Source organism: Balaenoptera musculus, chromosome 9, assembly GCF_009873245.2.
Source record: "Balaenoptera musculus isolate JJ_BM4_2016_0621 chromosome 9, mBalMus1.pri.v3, whole genome shotgun sequence".
NCBI lineage: Eukaryota > Metazoa > Chordata > Mammalia > Artiodactyla > Balaenopteridae > Balaenoptera > Balaenoptera musculus.
In genome coordinates this window covers 97,490,592-97,508,798 of record NC_045793.1, presented here as the reverse complement: position 1 = coordinate 97,508,798, position 18,207 = coordinate 97,490,592, and the positions used below count along the sequence as shown (strand labels likewise).

Below are 18,207 nucleotides of genomic sequence, written 5' to 3'. Positions count from 1 at the left end.
TCCTGAAATTTAATGGATGGGACCAGGAGAAAAGATCCTGCAATGGCAAGGGACGCTTCCACGCATCCGAGAACTGTCATCCCAAATTGCCAATAGTCTTCTCCTTTGGAGAAGCAATGGGTGAACTGATCTCTAAAAGCCCATTTTTACATATAAATCATCATATTATTCTTCTCAAATTCATTCAATGGACTCATAAAAAAAGGCCCAGCTCTTCCATGTGGCATTCAAAGCTTTCCAAAATCCAAGACAAAAACCAAGTGGAAACTTACTATTCTGGTCACAGTGAACTATTTATTCCTTGTCTTTCTGCAGGCCTTTCTCAATCCCACCTCGGCACTGAGGCTTGTGCTGTGCTCTCTGTGGGGCTGTCCTTCCTCTGCCTTTGTACTTAGCTAGGTTTTACCGATTTTTCTAGGTCTAGGTCAAGTACCTTCTTTTAAAAGATACCTTTCCTTGGCCTCTTTTGAAATTCTGTGGCATTTGTTCTAACATCTCTCTTGGCACTCAATCATATTCTAATTTCTCTTTGTTACTTAACTCTGTGTGTGTTTTTGGCCTGGCTTCAAAAATAGAATACAAATTTCTCCAGGACAGGGATCGTATCTCATGCATCTTTGCATTTCACAGTGCTCATAGCAGGCCATGAACTTAATCAATGTTTGTGGCAGAGCAAACACAATGAACATTTCTGCCACGCCCCTCTCTCTATTTTTATACCCAGGTCCTCCTGACACCTCAGTCCCTAGGCTGTGCGTTCTCACAGTAGGAGGAACCAGGTATTTGTTTTCACAGAGGCTGGGTCTCTTGTTTTCTCTGGTGCGCTGCCTCTGGGTCAGATATTCTCTGCCTCCCAGCTTCTCTCTTGGTTGCTTTTCTTGGTTTTCCCTTGGGTCAGTGAAAAGCTACCAGCAGAGAGAGGTTGGGCAGAGGGATGAGAGGGGTTTAAAAACCTGATGGACAGTCAGTTGGAGATCGAATGAATTAGGAAGCATCCAGACGGCTGATGCACACTGACACCCTTTTGTCGTTATGTGTTGGTCTTTCTTGGCTTGATGCAGACGGCACTTTGTCATTAATATTGATATTCAATGTGACTGTGTTTGGGCTAGTCAATCACAACAAATAAATGTTTTGGAACAGGTAATGCACGTGATGCTCACGATCTTAATCTTGTTCTTTCAACAGGAAGGCTCTAATATTTACATTTCCAGGTTAATTTCGTACATGTGTAACAGATCTATACGTTTAGGGTTTTCATTGAGGGATTGACTTTTTAAAAAAATTAACCGTGGTGAATCTGTCTGCGGTACTGAGCTTCTTTTATCTTATGCAGTTACTCTATGTTAACACTGAAATTACCTTAATAGTATTAAAGAGCTTGGACATTTTAAATACATTAAAATGGCATACTTCAAGTTGATGCAGAATTTTGAATTTATCCATTATCATATCAAGACAATACATCTCGAAATTTCTGAAGTGTTATAAAAGGGAGTGGGACTATATGTGTTGAGCTGAGAAGTGGAGGCCTGGCTTTCTGTAGCCTGTGAACATGTCTGCTGCTGAGTGCCTGGTATCTGAAGGGTCCTGAAACCCACAAAACCCTTGGGGAGGTATAATACTCCCTCTCTGCATGGTCACATACACATTTTACGTATATGCAGAAAGAGTTAACATGCTTTCAGTAGCATCCTAAAACAATGATATTTAAGATGACTCCATGAAAGAAAAATTCAATTTATCACACTGGCCTTAAACCATGAGTACCCTTGGTTGGAAACAGTTACGTTTCTCAGTGTATACAGATGAGTCCCCCGAAAAACCAGTAAAGATTTTCTTTTTGTACACTAAGCTTTCATTAAAACAACAAGCTCTTCCCTTGAGACTCATGTTTGTTCTCTGGAGGCTGTCAGGCAGATGGTTATTTTCTGTTTCTCCAGAGACGTCCACTGTGGCTCTCCCTGGAATGACTCTCTGTGGGACCGTATAGATATATTTCTTTGCTTCCTATGCCACTTTCTTCATTTTTTAACCTCATGGTAATCTAACTCTACAAGCTGCTTCATGGGAAATGGTTTTCAGAGCCCACATCTCCTGAGATCCTGGTGGTTTGTATGAAAAGAAGGTGTAGCTACTCGGGAAATGTCAGTGAGGACATAAAGGGATTTGCTCATATTAATATCAGGAGCTGATTAGCAATAGAAGAGAGCTATGTTTTGAGTTTTGGTTTGAGAAAGGAGAACAGGAAAGGGTATGGGATATAGAAACAGGAATTCAGGAAGGCAAGGAACCTGATATTTAAGAAAGGGGGCAGCCTTTTAGGTTGTTACATAATATTGAGCAGCGTTCCCTGTGCTACAGGAAAAGAATTTGAAAAAAGAATAGATACATGTATATGTATAACTGAATCACTTTGCTATACACCTGAAACTAACACAACATTGTTAATCAACTATACTCCATATAAAATAAAAAGTTAAAAAAAAGAAAAAGAAAGAAAGGGGGCAGCCTTTCATGGCCCAGCAGAAGGTAATCATGTCAAGTGAAAGAAAATATAAATCAGGGAAGAGCAGATGACAGGGTGGGAACAGAGTATTCATGTGGCCCCGTTGACTCCCCCAGTTTTCAGTCCACGAATGCATTACTGAAGTCTTTTCCAGGATCCAGGGAGAGGTAGAAGTTTAAAAGCAGTCATATGCTGCCTAGCACTTCCACGGTCTTTTAAGAATTTACATGTGACCAGTGGGCCTGAGGAAGCACCTCTCCAGTCATAAGTGTAGGGATGTCTTGACACTGCATTTTCAGTTTCCTTTAAACTAGATCGATTTTTCAGCAGTGTGATTGTGTGGGAAAAAAGGGAAGGCAGAAGGAAGGCAATCTGAAGATGGGTCTAGGGCACAAAGTGGGTGCCCCGAGTCATCACCCACTCTTCTAAAGAGCATACGGATATGGCTCAGCTCCTGGAGGAACAGACAACCCTAGATCCTGGCTCCACCAGGAGAGGCAGAGTCTATGGTCCTGTGAACGGTGGGGCAGGGGGAGAGGGGGTTACCTCTCCAGCGCTGTAACTTCGGAGTCTCTGGAGGTGCTGTCGATGTGTCAGATGGTTGGGAAGACGACTGTTCTGAAGAGGGATTCGGGGGTCAATGAAAGTGGTAGCTCGACTGTTGTGGTCCACGAAGAAAGACTATGGACAGACCAGGAAAGAGCACACGCGTGAGAACCAGCCAAATGAAGCCAGTGACACCTGGGAGCGCTCCAGGGCTCAGTCATCATGTTTACGTGTGTCCCTCCTTTTCATCTACTCAAAACTAGATGGCAGATGCCTCTGCTTCTGCTTGCTCAGCAGTTCAAAGAAGCAACGCCAGTCGCTGATAATCACTTTACACGGTGGAGTCACCGAACAGTGAGCATAACACCTTACTTATCATGGAAAATAAGAGAAATAGAGCCTTTCACGGATAAAAATCATTCTAGTAATTAATCATTTGTAGAGCATTTTGTTTATTTATTTTGTAAATAAATGCTCTTTTTTTTGATTATAGGATTAGCATAGTCTCACGGAGGAAAAAACTTGAAAAGGATAAAAACGTGGGAAGAAGGTAACTAAAACCATCCCAAATATTACAATCTAAAGGTAATCACCGAAATATTTTGGTGAATGTTTTCCATTTTTTTTCTCTTCCTATGCAAATATACAAATATATACATACCTTCCCACATCAGCACCTACAATTTTGTTGTAAGATATTTTCACTTATTATTTTATGAGCATTTTCCTATGTTATTAAGTATTCTTTTAACACAGAATTTTATTGATTATATGGTGTTCAGTTTGATGAATGCATAATAATTAATTTCAGTACCCTCTATCATTGGACACTTGACTTTTTACTGTTTTATAATAATGCTTCAATAAACACTCTTGTGTATAAATCTTTGTGGCATGTCTGATTAGTGTATAAGTTCCAATATATGACAAAAGTCATTCTTTAAAACTAAAATTAGTTACTTTTCACAAAAGAGAAAATTAATACTTTTTTTTTCTTTTACAAAACCTTCTGTACTAGAAAATAATCTTTCAAATACTCTCTTCTGAACAAAGTGTAATATTTGGGAACGATATCTTTGCCTTAAATGACCTCAACCAGTGCTTGTTTTAGACATGTTCAGGTGTCACCTACAGAAGTAGGCCAAGAAATATTACACAGATTTAGAAATTATTCTTGGGGAATATAAGCTTATGATTTAAAGTATTGTAAACAAGACTCATTGTAAACGAGTCTTTTAAAAAGCTCTATAAAATGTCATACAGGAAGTGGGTTTCATTAGGGAGATCAAAAATACTCACAGATACTAATCATGTGAATTAGTATCTATGCCTGGTAATAAAATTTCCCAGAACAGCTTCCCACATAGAGCCAAAAAAGAGCTGTATGTCCAACAACGTAACGTAGAGGGGACTGAAATGATGTCCCCTGAAACACTGTGTTAGATGCTCAAAAAATGATGTCAGTGATATAAAAAAATACAAGAATCTGAATAAGAATGAAATGTGAATGGGAAAAAACCCAACATTTATCAACATGTTTACATGAGATTTTAAACACGCAAGTATAAGCTAAATTAATGTATAGTAAAAGGAGACATTATTCAACTATATGTCAAAGTTTATAAATTAAAGTTAAATGGGTTCCTTATATATATATGTACATGTGGTAATTTTTTAGTATAAAAATTTTAGTATAAATTTAGTAGAATTTAGTATAAATTCCTAAAAGTTGAGTTAATTACTGGGTTAAAAGTTAGGATAACATTTATGTTTATTGATCCATATTAACAAACTACCGTCACAAGAGCCGTACAGATTTGTCATCTTACCAAAAGTCCATGAACCCTTTTCATGGACTTTGCCAGTGCTGAGTATTGGAAAGAACTCTTAGAAATGTTGAATGGTAAATAATGATGAATTATAAGGGAAGCCAAACATTTTCTCCTAAGTTTATTGGTCAATTTCTTCATTGGAGTGTTGTCTACTTTGCCTATTCCCTTTTATGTTGTTGGGATGTTAAGGTTTTCTTTAATTTAAACGTGCTTACTCATGTGCCTTCAAACTGCTTTTGATTTTCATTGGCTTTGTTTTCTAATACACAGAATTTTTTAGGTTCCTATGTACACAAATCTCTCAATTATTTCTCTCTAGCTAGAGGTCATTTAAATGCTTAATTATATTTTTCTAGCTTTATTTTTGGTGGGTTAATTGTTTCTGGAAACTTATTTTGGTATGATGTGAAGTTGTAATTGGATTTCTTTCTCCAAGGGCTTATTTTTCTAAATCACCCATTCCCTATTGTTTCATTAAATATAAATTCTTATAAATACCATGGTGTGTTTCAGGAATATTTCATCTGTTCCAATGGTCTGTGGGAGTTTCACTGTTCCAATTATTAATGTCTGTAGGGCAAGTTTCCTCTCATTTATCTTTTCCAAAATTTTCTTAGGTATTCTTGCCTGTTTATTTCACTTTTCCAGATGAACTGATATTAATTTTATTAATTTCCAAAATAGTTTTAACTGGCAAATAATGATAATTTTGTCTCCTTTTTTTTACAAGGGCTCTTTTATCTTTTACCTCCTTTTTTTGTAATACATGCGAGAACTTCCAAAACAATGTTAAATAAGATACGGCTGCTGCAATCTTCTTGTTCTTTATTTTGATAGGAAAACTTACTAGGGTCCAATTGACTAGGGTCCAATTGTAAAACAGGACGTGGTTCATTATGTTAAGGGAGCCTTTATTTTGTCATGAAAACACATTTACTTTCCTAAGACTATGTTTTATTTTTAAAACATAAATGTGTATTTCATTTTTATCAAGTACTTTTCTAGTATTTCTTAAAATGATCAACTGAAATTCCTCCTATAAACTATTGGTTAAAATACTAGAGATAATAGATTTACTAGTAGTAAATGACCCTTATATCTTTGGGAGAAAACCTGTTTAATTGTGGTGGGTCATTCTTTTAATATACTGTCAAATTCAACTTCAGTTTAATTTTTTTAATTTGTTTTTAATTTTTGTTTCAAAAGCATTTATTTATTTTTATTTTTTGTTATGCTAATTATATTCTTCACCAAATAGAGTATAAACTTCTATCTGCTAGGACAGTGTTTTACTTATCTCTAAACCGCTCATGCTGTAGCACTGTATTATGTATAATACATAACTCAACAATCTGTGAGCACAATTCATGAATGCATGACATGAGAGCTTTGATTTCAACAACTTCATTTTTAAATATGAGCTTTTTGGAACTCAAGTGAATTTTGTGTATAGTTTTTTAAAAAATTCAGATTTCCCTAGTTTTACTTGTATTCATCTGTGTACGTTTAGTTTTATACAATTTAATCATGTTCATGTATCCACCACCACAGTCAAGATACTGAACAGTTCAATCACCATAAGGGCCCTTCATGGGGCCCTTTCCAATTACACTTACCTCCCTTCCTTATTCCTCTACCCCATTCCATCCTTGACCCCTAGCCAATAACTGTTCTCCATTCTGTATTTTTGTCACCTCAAGAATGCTATAAAAATAGAATCATACAGTATGTAACCTTTTGAGATTGACTTTTTTCACTCAATATAACTTCTGTGAGATTCATCCAACTTGTTACATGTATCAGCAGTTCATTCTTTTTTTTTTATTGCTGATTACTTTTCTATGGTATGGATGTACTAAATTGGTGGCAACACTTTTTGCTTTCCGCCTAGTTTCATAAGCAAAGTTATAATGGCTTCATAAAATAAACTATGCAGTTTCCATTTTTTCCCATGTTCTGGAGTAGAGCATGAAGATATCGGGAGTGGGAAATGCATTCACTGATACATTTTCCAAATTATTCTATAAGTCTATTCAATTTTTTATATTTACCAAGTTAAATGTACATGTATATATATAATATGTAAATTACTCATTTTTTCTAGATTTTCTGTGATATCAAACATTTATTTAACTATTTGTTAAATAAAGAAAGAAATGTATTTTTTTCTTTTTAAAAATTTCCCTGCACCTGCTACATCTCATTTTGTTGATTTTATTTACTATTTATTTCTCTTCTACAACAACTCTTACATTTATTTCTTACATTGTTTTCTAATTCATACACTTCTGCCTTTTTTTTTCTAAATAAACATTAAACATTAAACATTAAACATTTCTGCTTTAATTACTGTTGCTTTTTTATCTTCTCTAAATCATTGATTTGGAAGCTTATATTTTATATTTATTTTTCTTCTTTGATAATAAAAACCAGTGCTGCTAATCCTTTGAGTACAAGCTTTCTTATCTCATGCTTTATTAATGACTACTCTCTTGCATTTTCAATAATTTCTTAAAGATTTCTAAGTCTTAATTTTATTTAAATCCCAATAGTCACATAGAATATTGTTTTGAATTTCCAGCTGGCCCAGTTTTTGTTTCTGATGGTTTTTTTTTTTTTTTTTTTTTTTTTTACTTTTTTTAATTAAAAAAAAATTTTTTTTTAATTTTTATTTTTTAAAAAATTTATTTATTTATTTATTTATGGCTGTGTTGGGTCTTCGTTTCTGTGCTAGGGCTTTCTCTAGTTGTGGCAAGCAGGGGCCACTCCTCATCGCGGTGCGCGGGCCTCTCACTATCGCGGCCTCTCTTGTTGCGGAGCACAGGCTCCAGATGCGCAGGCTCAGTAATTGTGGCTCACGGGCCCAGTTGATCCGCGGCATGTGGGATCTTCCCAGACCAGGGCTCAAACCCGTGTCCCCTGCATTGGCAGGCAGACTCTCAACCACTGCGCCACCAGGGAAGCCCCTGATGGTTGTTTTTAAATTTGTTATTTAAAATTTGGCTTTATTGCTTGTGGCCATGGAATGCAACTTGAGTATTTTCTGCTTTTTTGTTTTCTTTGTGTTATAGAATGTTATCACTTAGAAAAATGGTCCATAGGATCTTGAAAAGATGTTGTAAGCTGTTTTTTTTTTAAATTGTATTTCTTCCTTGGTATTTTATTCTTTTTGGTATGATTTTAAATGGGATTATTTTCTTCTTTCTCTTTCTGATAGTTCAGTATTAGTGTATAGAAAAGCAACATACTTCTATATATTAATCTTGTATTCTGCAAATTTACTGAACTCATTTATTATTTCTAATAGTTTTTTGGTAGACTTTAGGGTTTTCTATATATACTATTATGCCATCTGTAAATAGTGACTGTTTTACTTTTTTCCTTCCAAGTTTTGATATTTTTTATTTCTTTTTCTTGTCTAATTGCTGTGGCTAGAACTTACAACACTATGTTAAATACAGGCAGCAAGAGTGGGCATCCTTGTGTTGTTCCTGGTTTTAGAGGAAAAGCTTTCAGCTTTTTACCATTGAGTATGATGTTGGCTGTGGGTGACAGTATGATGTGGATGTTTGTCATAAATGGCCTTTATTATGTCAGGATATGTTCCCTCTATACCAACTTTGTTGAGAGTTTTTTATCATAAATGGATGCTGAATTTTGTCAAATGCATTTTCTGCATCTATTGAGATGATCGTGTGATTTTTATCCTTCCTTTTGTTAATGTAGTGTATCCCATTGATTTGTGGATGTTCAACCATCCTTGCTTTCCTGGAATAAATCCCACTTGATCATGGTATATGATTCTTTTAAGGTATTATTGAATTTGATTTGTTAGTATTTTGTTGAGCATTTTTAATCTATATTCATCAGAGATATTGGCCTGTAATTTTCTTTTTTCATAGTGTCTTTGTCTGGTTTTGGTATCAGGGTAACGGTGGCCTCCGAGAATGATTTTGTGAGTGTTCCTGCCTCTTCAATTTTTTGGAATAAAATACCTAGGAATAAACTTAACCAAGGAAGTGAAAGACCTATACTCTGAAAACTATAAAACACTGATGAAGGAAACTGAAGATGATACAAAGCAATGGAAAGATATCCCGTATTCATAGATTGGAAGAATTGTTAAAATTTCCATACTACTCAAAGCAATCTACAGATTTAATGCAATCTCTTTCAAAATACCTATGACAGTTTCCACAGAACTAGAATAAATAATCCTAAAATTTATATGGAACCACAAAAGACCCAAAATTGCAAAAGCAATCTTGAGGAAAAAAGAACAAAGTTTTCATGCTCCCTGACTTCAGACAATACTACAAAGCTACAGTAATCAAAACAGCATGGTACTGGCATGAAAACAGACACATAGATCAATGGAACAGAATAGAGAGTGCAGAAATAAGCCCATGCACTTATGGTCAATTAATCTATGAAAAAGGAGGCAAGAATATACAATGGAGGAAAAACAGTCTCTCAATAAGACGTGCTGGGAAAACTGGACAACTACATGTAAAAAAATGAAATTACAACATTCACTAACACCATATACAGAAATCAACTCAAAATGGATTAAAGACCTAAATGTAAGACCTAAAACCAAAAAACTCCTAGAAGAGAACATAGGCAGAACACTCTTTGACATAAATTGGAGAAATAATTTTTGGGGTCTGTCTCCCAAGGCAAAAGAAAGAAAAGCAAAAACAAACAAATGGGACCTAATTAAACTTAAAAGCTTTTGCACAGCAAAGGGAACCACTGACAAAAAGCCAACCTACTGAATGGGAGAAAATATATGCAAATGATATGACTGATAAAGGTTAATATCCAAAATATATAAACAATTAATACAACTCAATATTAAAAAACAAAGAACCTGATTAAAAAAATGGGCAGAAGACCTGAGTAGACATTTTTGCAAAGAAGATATACAGTTGGTCAACAGGCACATGAAAAGATGCTCAACATTGCTAATCACCAGAAAAATGCAAATCAAAACCACAATGAGATATGTCACCTCCCCCTGTCAGAAGGGCTATTTTCAAAAAGTCTACAAACAACAAATGATGGTGAGGATGTGGAGAAAAGAAAACCCTAGTACATTCTTGATGGGAATGTAAATTGGTGCAGCCACTGTGAAAACAGAATGGAGGTTCCTCAAACAATTAAAAATAGAACTATCGTATGAGCCACCAATTCCACTCCTGGCTATATATCTAAAGAAAATGAAAACATTGATTCAAAAGATACATGCACCCCAGTGTTCATAGAAGCATTATTTACAATAGCCAAGATATGGAAGCAATCTAAGTGTCCATCAACAGATGAATGGATAAAGTCAATGAGGTGTATGTATGTATGTTGTGTGTGTGTATACATATACACACACACACACACACACACACACACAATGAAATACTAATTAGCCATAAAAAAGAATGAAATTCTGACATTTGCAACAATATGGATGGACATATAGTGTATTATGCTTAGTGAAGTAAGTCAGACGGAGAAAGACAAATACTGTATATTATCACTTATATGTGAAATCTAAAAAATAAAACTAATTAATGAATATGACAAAGTAGAAATAGACTCTCAGATACAGAAAACGAACTAGTGGTTACCAGTGGGGAGAAGGAAGGGGGGAGGGGCAAGATAGGGTAGGGAATTAAGAGATACTATGTATAAAATGACTAATCAACAAGGATATATTGTACAACACAGGGAAATGTAGCCATTATTTTATAATAACTGTAGATGGAGTACAAGCTATAAAAATATTGAATCACTATGTTGTACAACTGAAACTAATATTATATTGCAAGTCAATTATACTTCAATTAAAAAAAATAAAAGATTATTATTAAAAATTGTGGTAAAATATAAAATTTGTCATTTTAATTATTTTTAAGTGTGCAATTTAGTGGCATTAAGTACATTCTCTTTGTTTTGCAGCCATCACCACTATTCATCTTCTAAATTTTTTCACTTTTCAAAACTGAAACTATGGCCCCATTAAAAAATAACTCCTCATTCCCTCCTCCCCTCACTTCCTGGTAACCTCTATTCTACTTTCTGTTTCTACGAATACTATTTTAGATATCTCATATGGGATATAATATTTGTCCTTTTGTGTCTGACTTATTTAACTTAGCATAATGTTTTCGAGGTTAATTCATGTTGTAGCATGTCAGATTTTCATTCCTTTTTAAAGATGAAAAGTGTTCCATTGTATGCATGTAACACATTTTGTTTATCCATTTATGTAAGCTCTATTTTTCCACCTTTATTGAGATACACTTGACAGATAAAAATTTTATGTAATTAAGGTCATAGGTTTTTGAAAGAGATTGCATTAAATTTAAATAAAAGAAAAGAAAAATTAATTTTTCTTTATATAATATGTATGTTGTTCTTTGGTTCACAAGGTGTATATGATTATTGTATCTTTATTTTAATTGCACCATTGATTAATATAAAATCTTTCTCTGACTCCATTTTAATGATTTGAATTTCAACTCTCCTTTGTATGATATTAATACACCATCACTGATTTTTCTGTTATTGTTTTCACACTATATTAAATATTTATTCTTTTACTATTAAACTTTCTGAATCATTTCTTAGGTATGTTTCTTTTTAAGCTGGATTTGTTTGCTATCAAATCTGATAGTATCTCCTTTTGGTAAGGAGATACTATTTCTTACTAGGAATACTAAGTTCATCCTATTTCCACCTGCTGCCACGACTGTTATGCCTGGCTTTACTGTTGTTATTTTATTTTATTAATTTAATTTTCTTTCCTTCCTTGTGGATTTTTTTGTGTGTTTTGTTACATCAACTGTATTTTGTTTGATTTTATCTTTTGTAGGAATTCAAAAGAGAAAACTCTTGCTTTAAATGGTACAATGGTTGCCTTTTCAGTTTGTCAAATAACTATATTTAGCCGTTGTTTTTCAAATTATCCGCTTTGACCCCCCTTACACCCAACTAGGAACTTAGCACAACTTTCCTTGCCCTGTTCACCAACCCACTTCCTGTTTCCTTATCTTTTTAATTCTGGTCTGTGGATATTGGTCCAGATTGTTCTTATACACGTATTCCATTTTTATTATACATATTTTCCCATATTTTATTGAGCCTTTTCCAATATATTTTAAAGCATTAAAATCTTAAAGCAATTATTTACACTTATATTTGTGGATTTGATTGATTTTAAATACCCACCACCATAGTTTTTAATGCTATGATTTTCCCATTATTGATTTCCTCTGCTTTATTTGTGAGTCATCTGGAGAATGGTTTTTGGTGTTTTCTTAGGGCAGGCAAAAGAGTAGGGTGAGCTCTGAAATCTTGTACATGAGCTTTTTTTCCCTACTGTCTTCACACTTCAATGATAACAATTTTTCTGGAAATAGGATTATTGGGCTACTACCTTTCTCATCAATAAGCTGTAGTCATTGCTCTCTGCGTTTCTATAGTTTAGTTTTATGGATGGGAAATTTGAAGCTTGTCTTATTTTAATTCTTTTGTAAATAACTTTCACATTATCATGGCTGTATATTGATAAGATTTTTAAAATCTCTAAAGACATTCCGGAGTATGTGTAGATATAGCATTTATTTTAATTAATTTTACTGTAACTCAGTGAGTCCAATTAATCTGCCCACCTGAACAGTTTGTTGTAGATCAAAGTTGTATTTTCAATATTTAACAATTTAATATATTTAATATTTACTTATTGCTACTGTATTCTGATTTCTTCTTGAAGAACATCTATAAGTCATTCATCCAACAGAGATTTATTGAGGGCCAACTATGCGCCAGGCACTATTCTAGGCCCTTAGAGGTTTCATCAATGAGTAACACAAAGATCCCTGCTCTCAAGGAGCTTAAAATCCTGCCAGGAGAAACAGACAAAACAGTAAATCAAGTAAATATGTAACTTATATAGCAGAGCACATGGGTAAGGGATCTTGAGGGAGCTTGTAATATTAAATTGGTCAATATTAAACTGGTTCTCGCTGAGAAGATGAGATATATATTTTTTCTTTTTTTTGGTTTTTACTTGTTTTTTTCACTTTATGCTTCACTGTTTGCAATCTGGTGCCTTCCCTGTGCTTTGGGGGCTGTTTCCATGTTCATATTCTATATTAATGATTTGATTTTATATAGTGTCAGTTCTGCTGTTTTATCCCTATGCTATTACATTTTGTTGTTCCTTGCAATCTTAAAACATTTATTTAGCCCACATCCTTTTCTTTTCTTGTTTTTAATTGTAGTAAGAACACCTAACATGAGTTTTAGTTTCTTACAAAATTTTTTTTAAAATTTACTTATTTATTTATTTTTGGCTGCGTTGGGTCTTCACTGCTGCACGCGAGCTTTCTTTAGTTGTGGCGAGCAGGGGCTACTCCTCGTTGCGGTGCGCAGGCTTCTCATTGTGGTGGCTTCTCTTGTTGCGGTGCACAGGCTCTAGGTGTGTGGGCTTCAGTAGTTGTGGCACGCAGGCCCAGAAGTTGTGACTCATAGGCTCTAGAGCTCAGGCTCAGTAGTTGTGGCGCACGGGCTTAGTTGCTCCGTGGCATGTGGGATCTTCCCGGACCAGGGCTCGAACCCATGTCCCCTGCGTTGGCAGGTGGATTCTTAACCACTGCGCCACTAGGGAAGTCCCTGTAACAAATTTTAAAGTGTATAGTACAGTACTGTTAATTATAGGTACCATACTGTATAGCTGATCTCTAGAACTTATTCATGTTGTGTAACAAAAACTCTCTACCCACTGAACAGAAACTCCCCACTTCCTCCTGCTCCCATCCCTTGGCAACCACCATTCTACTCTGTTTCTATGAGCTTGAGCAGATCTCTCGTATAAATGGAATAGTGCAGTCTTTGTCCTCCTGTGACTACCTAATTTCATTTAACATAATGTCTTCCATGTTCATCCATGTAGGAACATGTGTCAGAATCCCCTTCTTTTTTTAAGGCTAAATAATACTCCATTGTATGTATACACCACATTTTCTTTATCCATTCATCCATCAACAGACATTTAGGTTGTTTCCATATCTTGGCTATTTGATTAATGCTGCAAAGAACATAGAAGTACAGATATCTCTCTGAGATTTTGATTTCAGTTCTTTTGGATCAATACCCAGAGTGGGATTGCTAGATCCCATGCTGGTTCTGTTTTCTTATGTCTGCTTCCTCTCGGATTGTTTTCTGTGTGTGGCTTCTTTTTGCTCAACAGAAGTCATACGGTCTTGTGCCATTCTGTGTATGATAAGCAGATTATCTTTAAAATATTCATTTCTATTTTCTGAAGAAAATCATATGCTTTTTCTCAAGATAAAGATTCTGTTTCCTTCACGTAGTAGTAGGTCTTCAGAGGTCCCTTCTTATTTTGTTGTTATGCGTTCAGTCCTTAGCGGAGGCCGCCTCCATCTCATGCTTGCCACAGACGGGGTCTCACCTGTCTCACCACCCGAAGCCCCACCACCTCTTGGATGACAATCATCCTCCTCGGCTCAGCCCTGGAGCCATCTCCACCGATGTTGGGCAGAGGCTGTGTCCACCTTCCTCAGATTTCCAAGACAACAGATGAGTCAGATGCCATTCTGTCCTCCTTGTGGGGATGACAGTGCATTCAAAGACACCAAACAGCTCGGCCCCAGCCCTCCTCTTCCTACACAGTACACCCTAAAAGTGAAGGCTGTCGACTCTGAATGTGTCAATAAAGAAAGAAGCAGACTGGCCGAGCGAGGAACGAGAAGATAGTCTAGTGTTCTGGAACCTGCTCTGTTTCTTTTGCATAGAAAGCTATCACCACACCATGAAAATGACCATGTGTCACTGTCATTCTCCCAGTGGAGGCAACATCCAGTAAACAAGAAAGTCCTGGGGAACGAAATCTGGCTGTGGTGGCTTTCTGCATACACGAGGCACCCCTCGCCCAGTTTGTCCCCGACTACAGAGCTGGTCATAGAGGGTCACTGTACTGACGGACTTGCATTAATTAGTGGACACAATCTTTCCCCCCATACTCCAGAGAGCCCAGGTTCTTAGGCACGATAAAAGGTTTGTGAGGGGATTTCTGGCTCCCGGGGCACGGTGATGTCCCATCAGCCCACTTTGGGGAACCATGGCTTTGCATGTTCACCATCACAGAGGAAAGGAGCTGCGTAATGCAGTTTCCCACTGAGACATGTGTCTGCTGGCAACACTTCTGATTCCTTTGCCACTAAAAGAGGGAGGGATTCTCTCTACCAAAGTTTGTAAAAGATTACATAGGGACAATTCCTTGGTAAGCTGTTTGGCCTTGTCTTATAAGTACACTGAGATGACTGATGGTGATTAAGGAAAAGCATCCTCGCTTTAGCAGACTCAGCTAGGCTTCTAGAGCATCCCTGGGAAAGCCCAGTTTTGGTTAAGGTCACACGAAAGCAAAATGCAAGCCAGTAACATTGCACGGGCCCAATTCACCCGGTCCCTGTTTGCCAGGCTGTTTTAATAACTGAAGCCTTATTAGGGAAATCACAATGAGTAATCTAATAATGTCACTCCCAGTTAGCTAATAACTTCATTCCCTGAGAGCGAGCTGTCTAAGGAGGCAAAACAATAGAAAGGTCATGGAACAGAATCTGGTTTCAGGTTCCAAACCTAAAACCAGTTCCAGATGTCAACTGGGTGTGATACTGTCCCCCCACCGCCAACACCCCACCCCTTCCCCACCCAGAGAACACATAGCAATGTCACAACTTGGTGGAGGTGCTATTGGTGCCAGTGGGCAGAGCCAGGGATGCTTGAAAACATCCCGCACATCACAAGACAGAAACCCAGGTGTGGGTAGTTACTCTTCCTTCCTTCCTGGTGGCCAATGGCACGTCTCAGGCACAGCCTTCCCTGCCCTCCCCACGCTCCCTCCTCACCGCCTGCTCACCGGTCTTCTCCTTTTGCTGTAAGGACCCCCCACTGCAGTCACGCTCACCTTTCCCTGCTGGTCTGTTTTGATCTCCCAGCCCCGGGGCAATTCCAGCCGAGTGTCCGCAAACATGTTGATGAAATTCACCAAGTCTCGGTTGTGCTGGTAGCGTTCAAAGTTGCGCGCGTCCCGCCGGACTTTGAGGATCATGTGCTTCAAGCAGGTGCTACTGGTGAAGACTCGGTAGGCACTCTGAGAGGGCGTCGGGGGCCGATGGGGAAGGCAGTGGGGATTAGGAGAAACACAGACCAAGCGTACTTTGAGCACCTTAATGGGATGTGATGTGATTGCTACACAGGGATTTACTGTGAGCCTTGGGCATTGGGGGTGGTGTGTGGAGCTCGGAAGCGGAGCTCTTGCTCCAGAAGTAAACGCCTGCCCCCCGTAAACACACACGGACCTCCGCGTGGTGTGGCTCTACCGCTGCTTCAGCATCCTGGACGCTGTCGACCTGCTCTGCATCTCAGAGCTCCCCTCCTCCTTCCTCCCTCCTCCCACCCCAGCAGGGCTCTGCTCTCTCAAGTCTCCCTCTGACTCTCTGAGCATCTCCTCCCTCTCCGTCCGGCTGCCTCCTCTGACTGCACAGGTCCGCCCGTGCTCCATCTTAGCTGTCTGTATAGCAGGGTGTATTAATTAAGGTTCTCTGCGGATTTAGGGCTGACCTTCAGAGGCCCGCCACTCCTTGCTAGGTAAAAACTTGTGTGTGTGTGTGTGTGTGTGTGTGTGTGTGTGGAGGGGTTGGGGGATGAGAAGAAGTGAAGAAAGTTTCACGAGTTTCTAATTGTGCCAAATAAGCATTTTATGCTAGCTGGGGCTGGTGTGTGTGTGGTTCAAGGAGACACTGCTCACAGCCAGGGCACGCTGGGGCAGTGGCTCCTTCCGGCTCAGGGCCACCTGGTGCCCAGGGCTGATGGCACCACTCCCTGGCATCCTTGTCCCCCTTCGTGACTCCCCCCTCCCCCACACACCGCTGGGCGGCTGCTCTGGGTCTAACCACTGGATGTCCCAGAGGCTTCTCAAATATAACCTGCTCAGAACTGGTCCCTCCTCCCCTGCCATAGCCTGCATCACTTAATCAAACTACTGCTAACTGGGGACATGACCACCTAACTCAGGGGCCCGAAGCAGAGAGGACTCACACTTTCCGGAGTCCTCATCTCCCATCCCCCCCGATCACAGTGGCCCCAAGCGCGACTGAAATATCTCCCGAACAGAGTCATTCTTTCTCTGCTCCTAGTCCCCTTCCGTAGGGCAGCCCTTGATCATCGCCCACTTGGGTGCTTGAACCAGCCTCTGGTCTCAGCCCCCTCAGTCCCTCTCCCACAGTTCTGCCAGAGAAAAGAATTCCTCAAACATTGGATCACGTAACTGATGGTAACGTCTGAGACTGCTGGCTCCTGTCGCCTACTGAGGTAGGTCCAGGCTCCTTCCCGTGACGGAGGCAATTACCAGGCAATTTGCTGCTCATCCCTCCACGCCCTCTTCCCACCTCTGCCTGTCACCACACTCCAGCCCCACTGGACCCAGCCCCAGGCGGAGTCCTTCCTCCGGCCGCCTGGAACCCCTGCCCCTCCCACTTTCAACCTTCACGACTGAATTCAGCAGCCGCCTCCCCAGGACCACTCCCTGTGCTCCCCGAGCCATCTCGTTCCTCCCTGAGGTCAGGCGCTGTCCCGTCACGTTACACTCATCTCTGCATGTCTGTTGCTCCACAAAATGAGGAGCTTTGGCTCGTCAGGTGTCACCCTAATCTGTCTTTATGACTCCAGCACTTAGCTCTGTGCCTGAACTGCAGGAAACATTTGTCGAATGAAAAACGTAATGACTATAGTAATATAATGTCATTGCTTCCTTGACAATACCAAAAAGAAAAAGAAATGAAAAAAACTACGTATGTAAAAATCACATCAAATTTACCTTAAGCATGTTCCTTGAAAAACTAATTATAGGAAAAGGAAACCTAGTTATTTATCTATTCTAAAATTTCTTTAATGAAAGTGATTTTATAAAATGATTCAGGCTGAAGGGAATCCGTCAACTTCATAACTGAGTTCCTTAAAAATTTTAACAATAATAAAAACGCATCTTTGTTTCCAAATCGCTGTCACTGATATTAACACATCTGAACCTAACAAAAACCCACAGAAGCTACAGCATTTCCAAATCTAGCTTTTCTCCTTTTTGGGAGACTCACAGAGAGCAAAAAAGAGCCACCTTTTTTCTTTTCTCTCTTTTTTTTTTTTCCTTGCCTTAGTTAAAATGCTATCCTCTTTAATCTATCCAATGACTTTGCAAAGTTGTGTTTCGGGTCTTGCTGGAAGCCAGGCCAGGCCCCTTCT

At 38.4% G+C, this 18,207-nt stretch overlaps 1 protein-coding gene across 1 annotated transcript in view; it reads right to left on the bottom strand.

Moving 5' to 3' along the window:
- The window catches only part of HECW1 (HECT, C2 and WW domain containing E3 ubiquitin protein ligase 1), a 312,853-nt gene that overhangs the window by 70,017 nt on the left and 224,629 nt on the right, over positions 1–18,207 (bottom strand). The window contains 2 exon segments of the mRNA XM_036862740.1: positions 3,056–3,190; positions 15,875–16,060. Coding sequence (XP_036718635.1) covers positions 3,056–3,190; positions 15,875–16,060 — 321 coding nt within the window.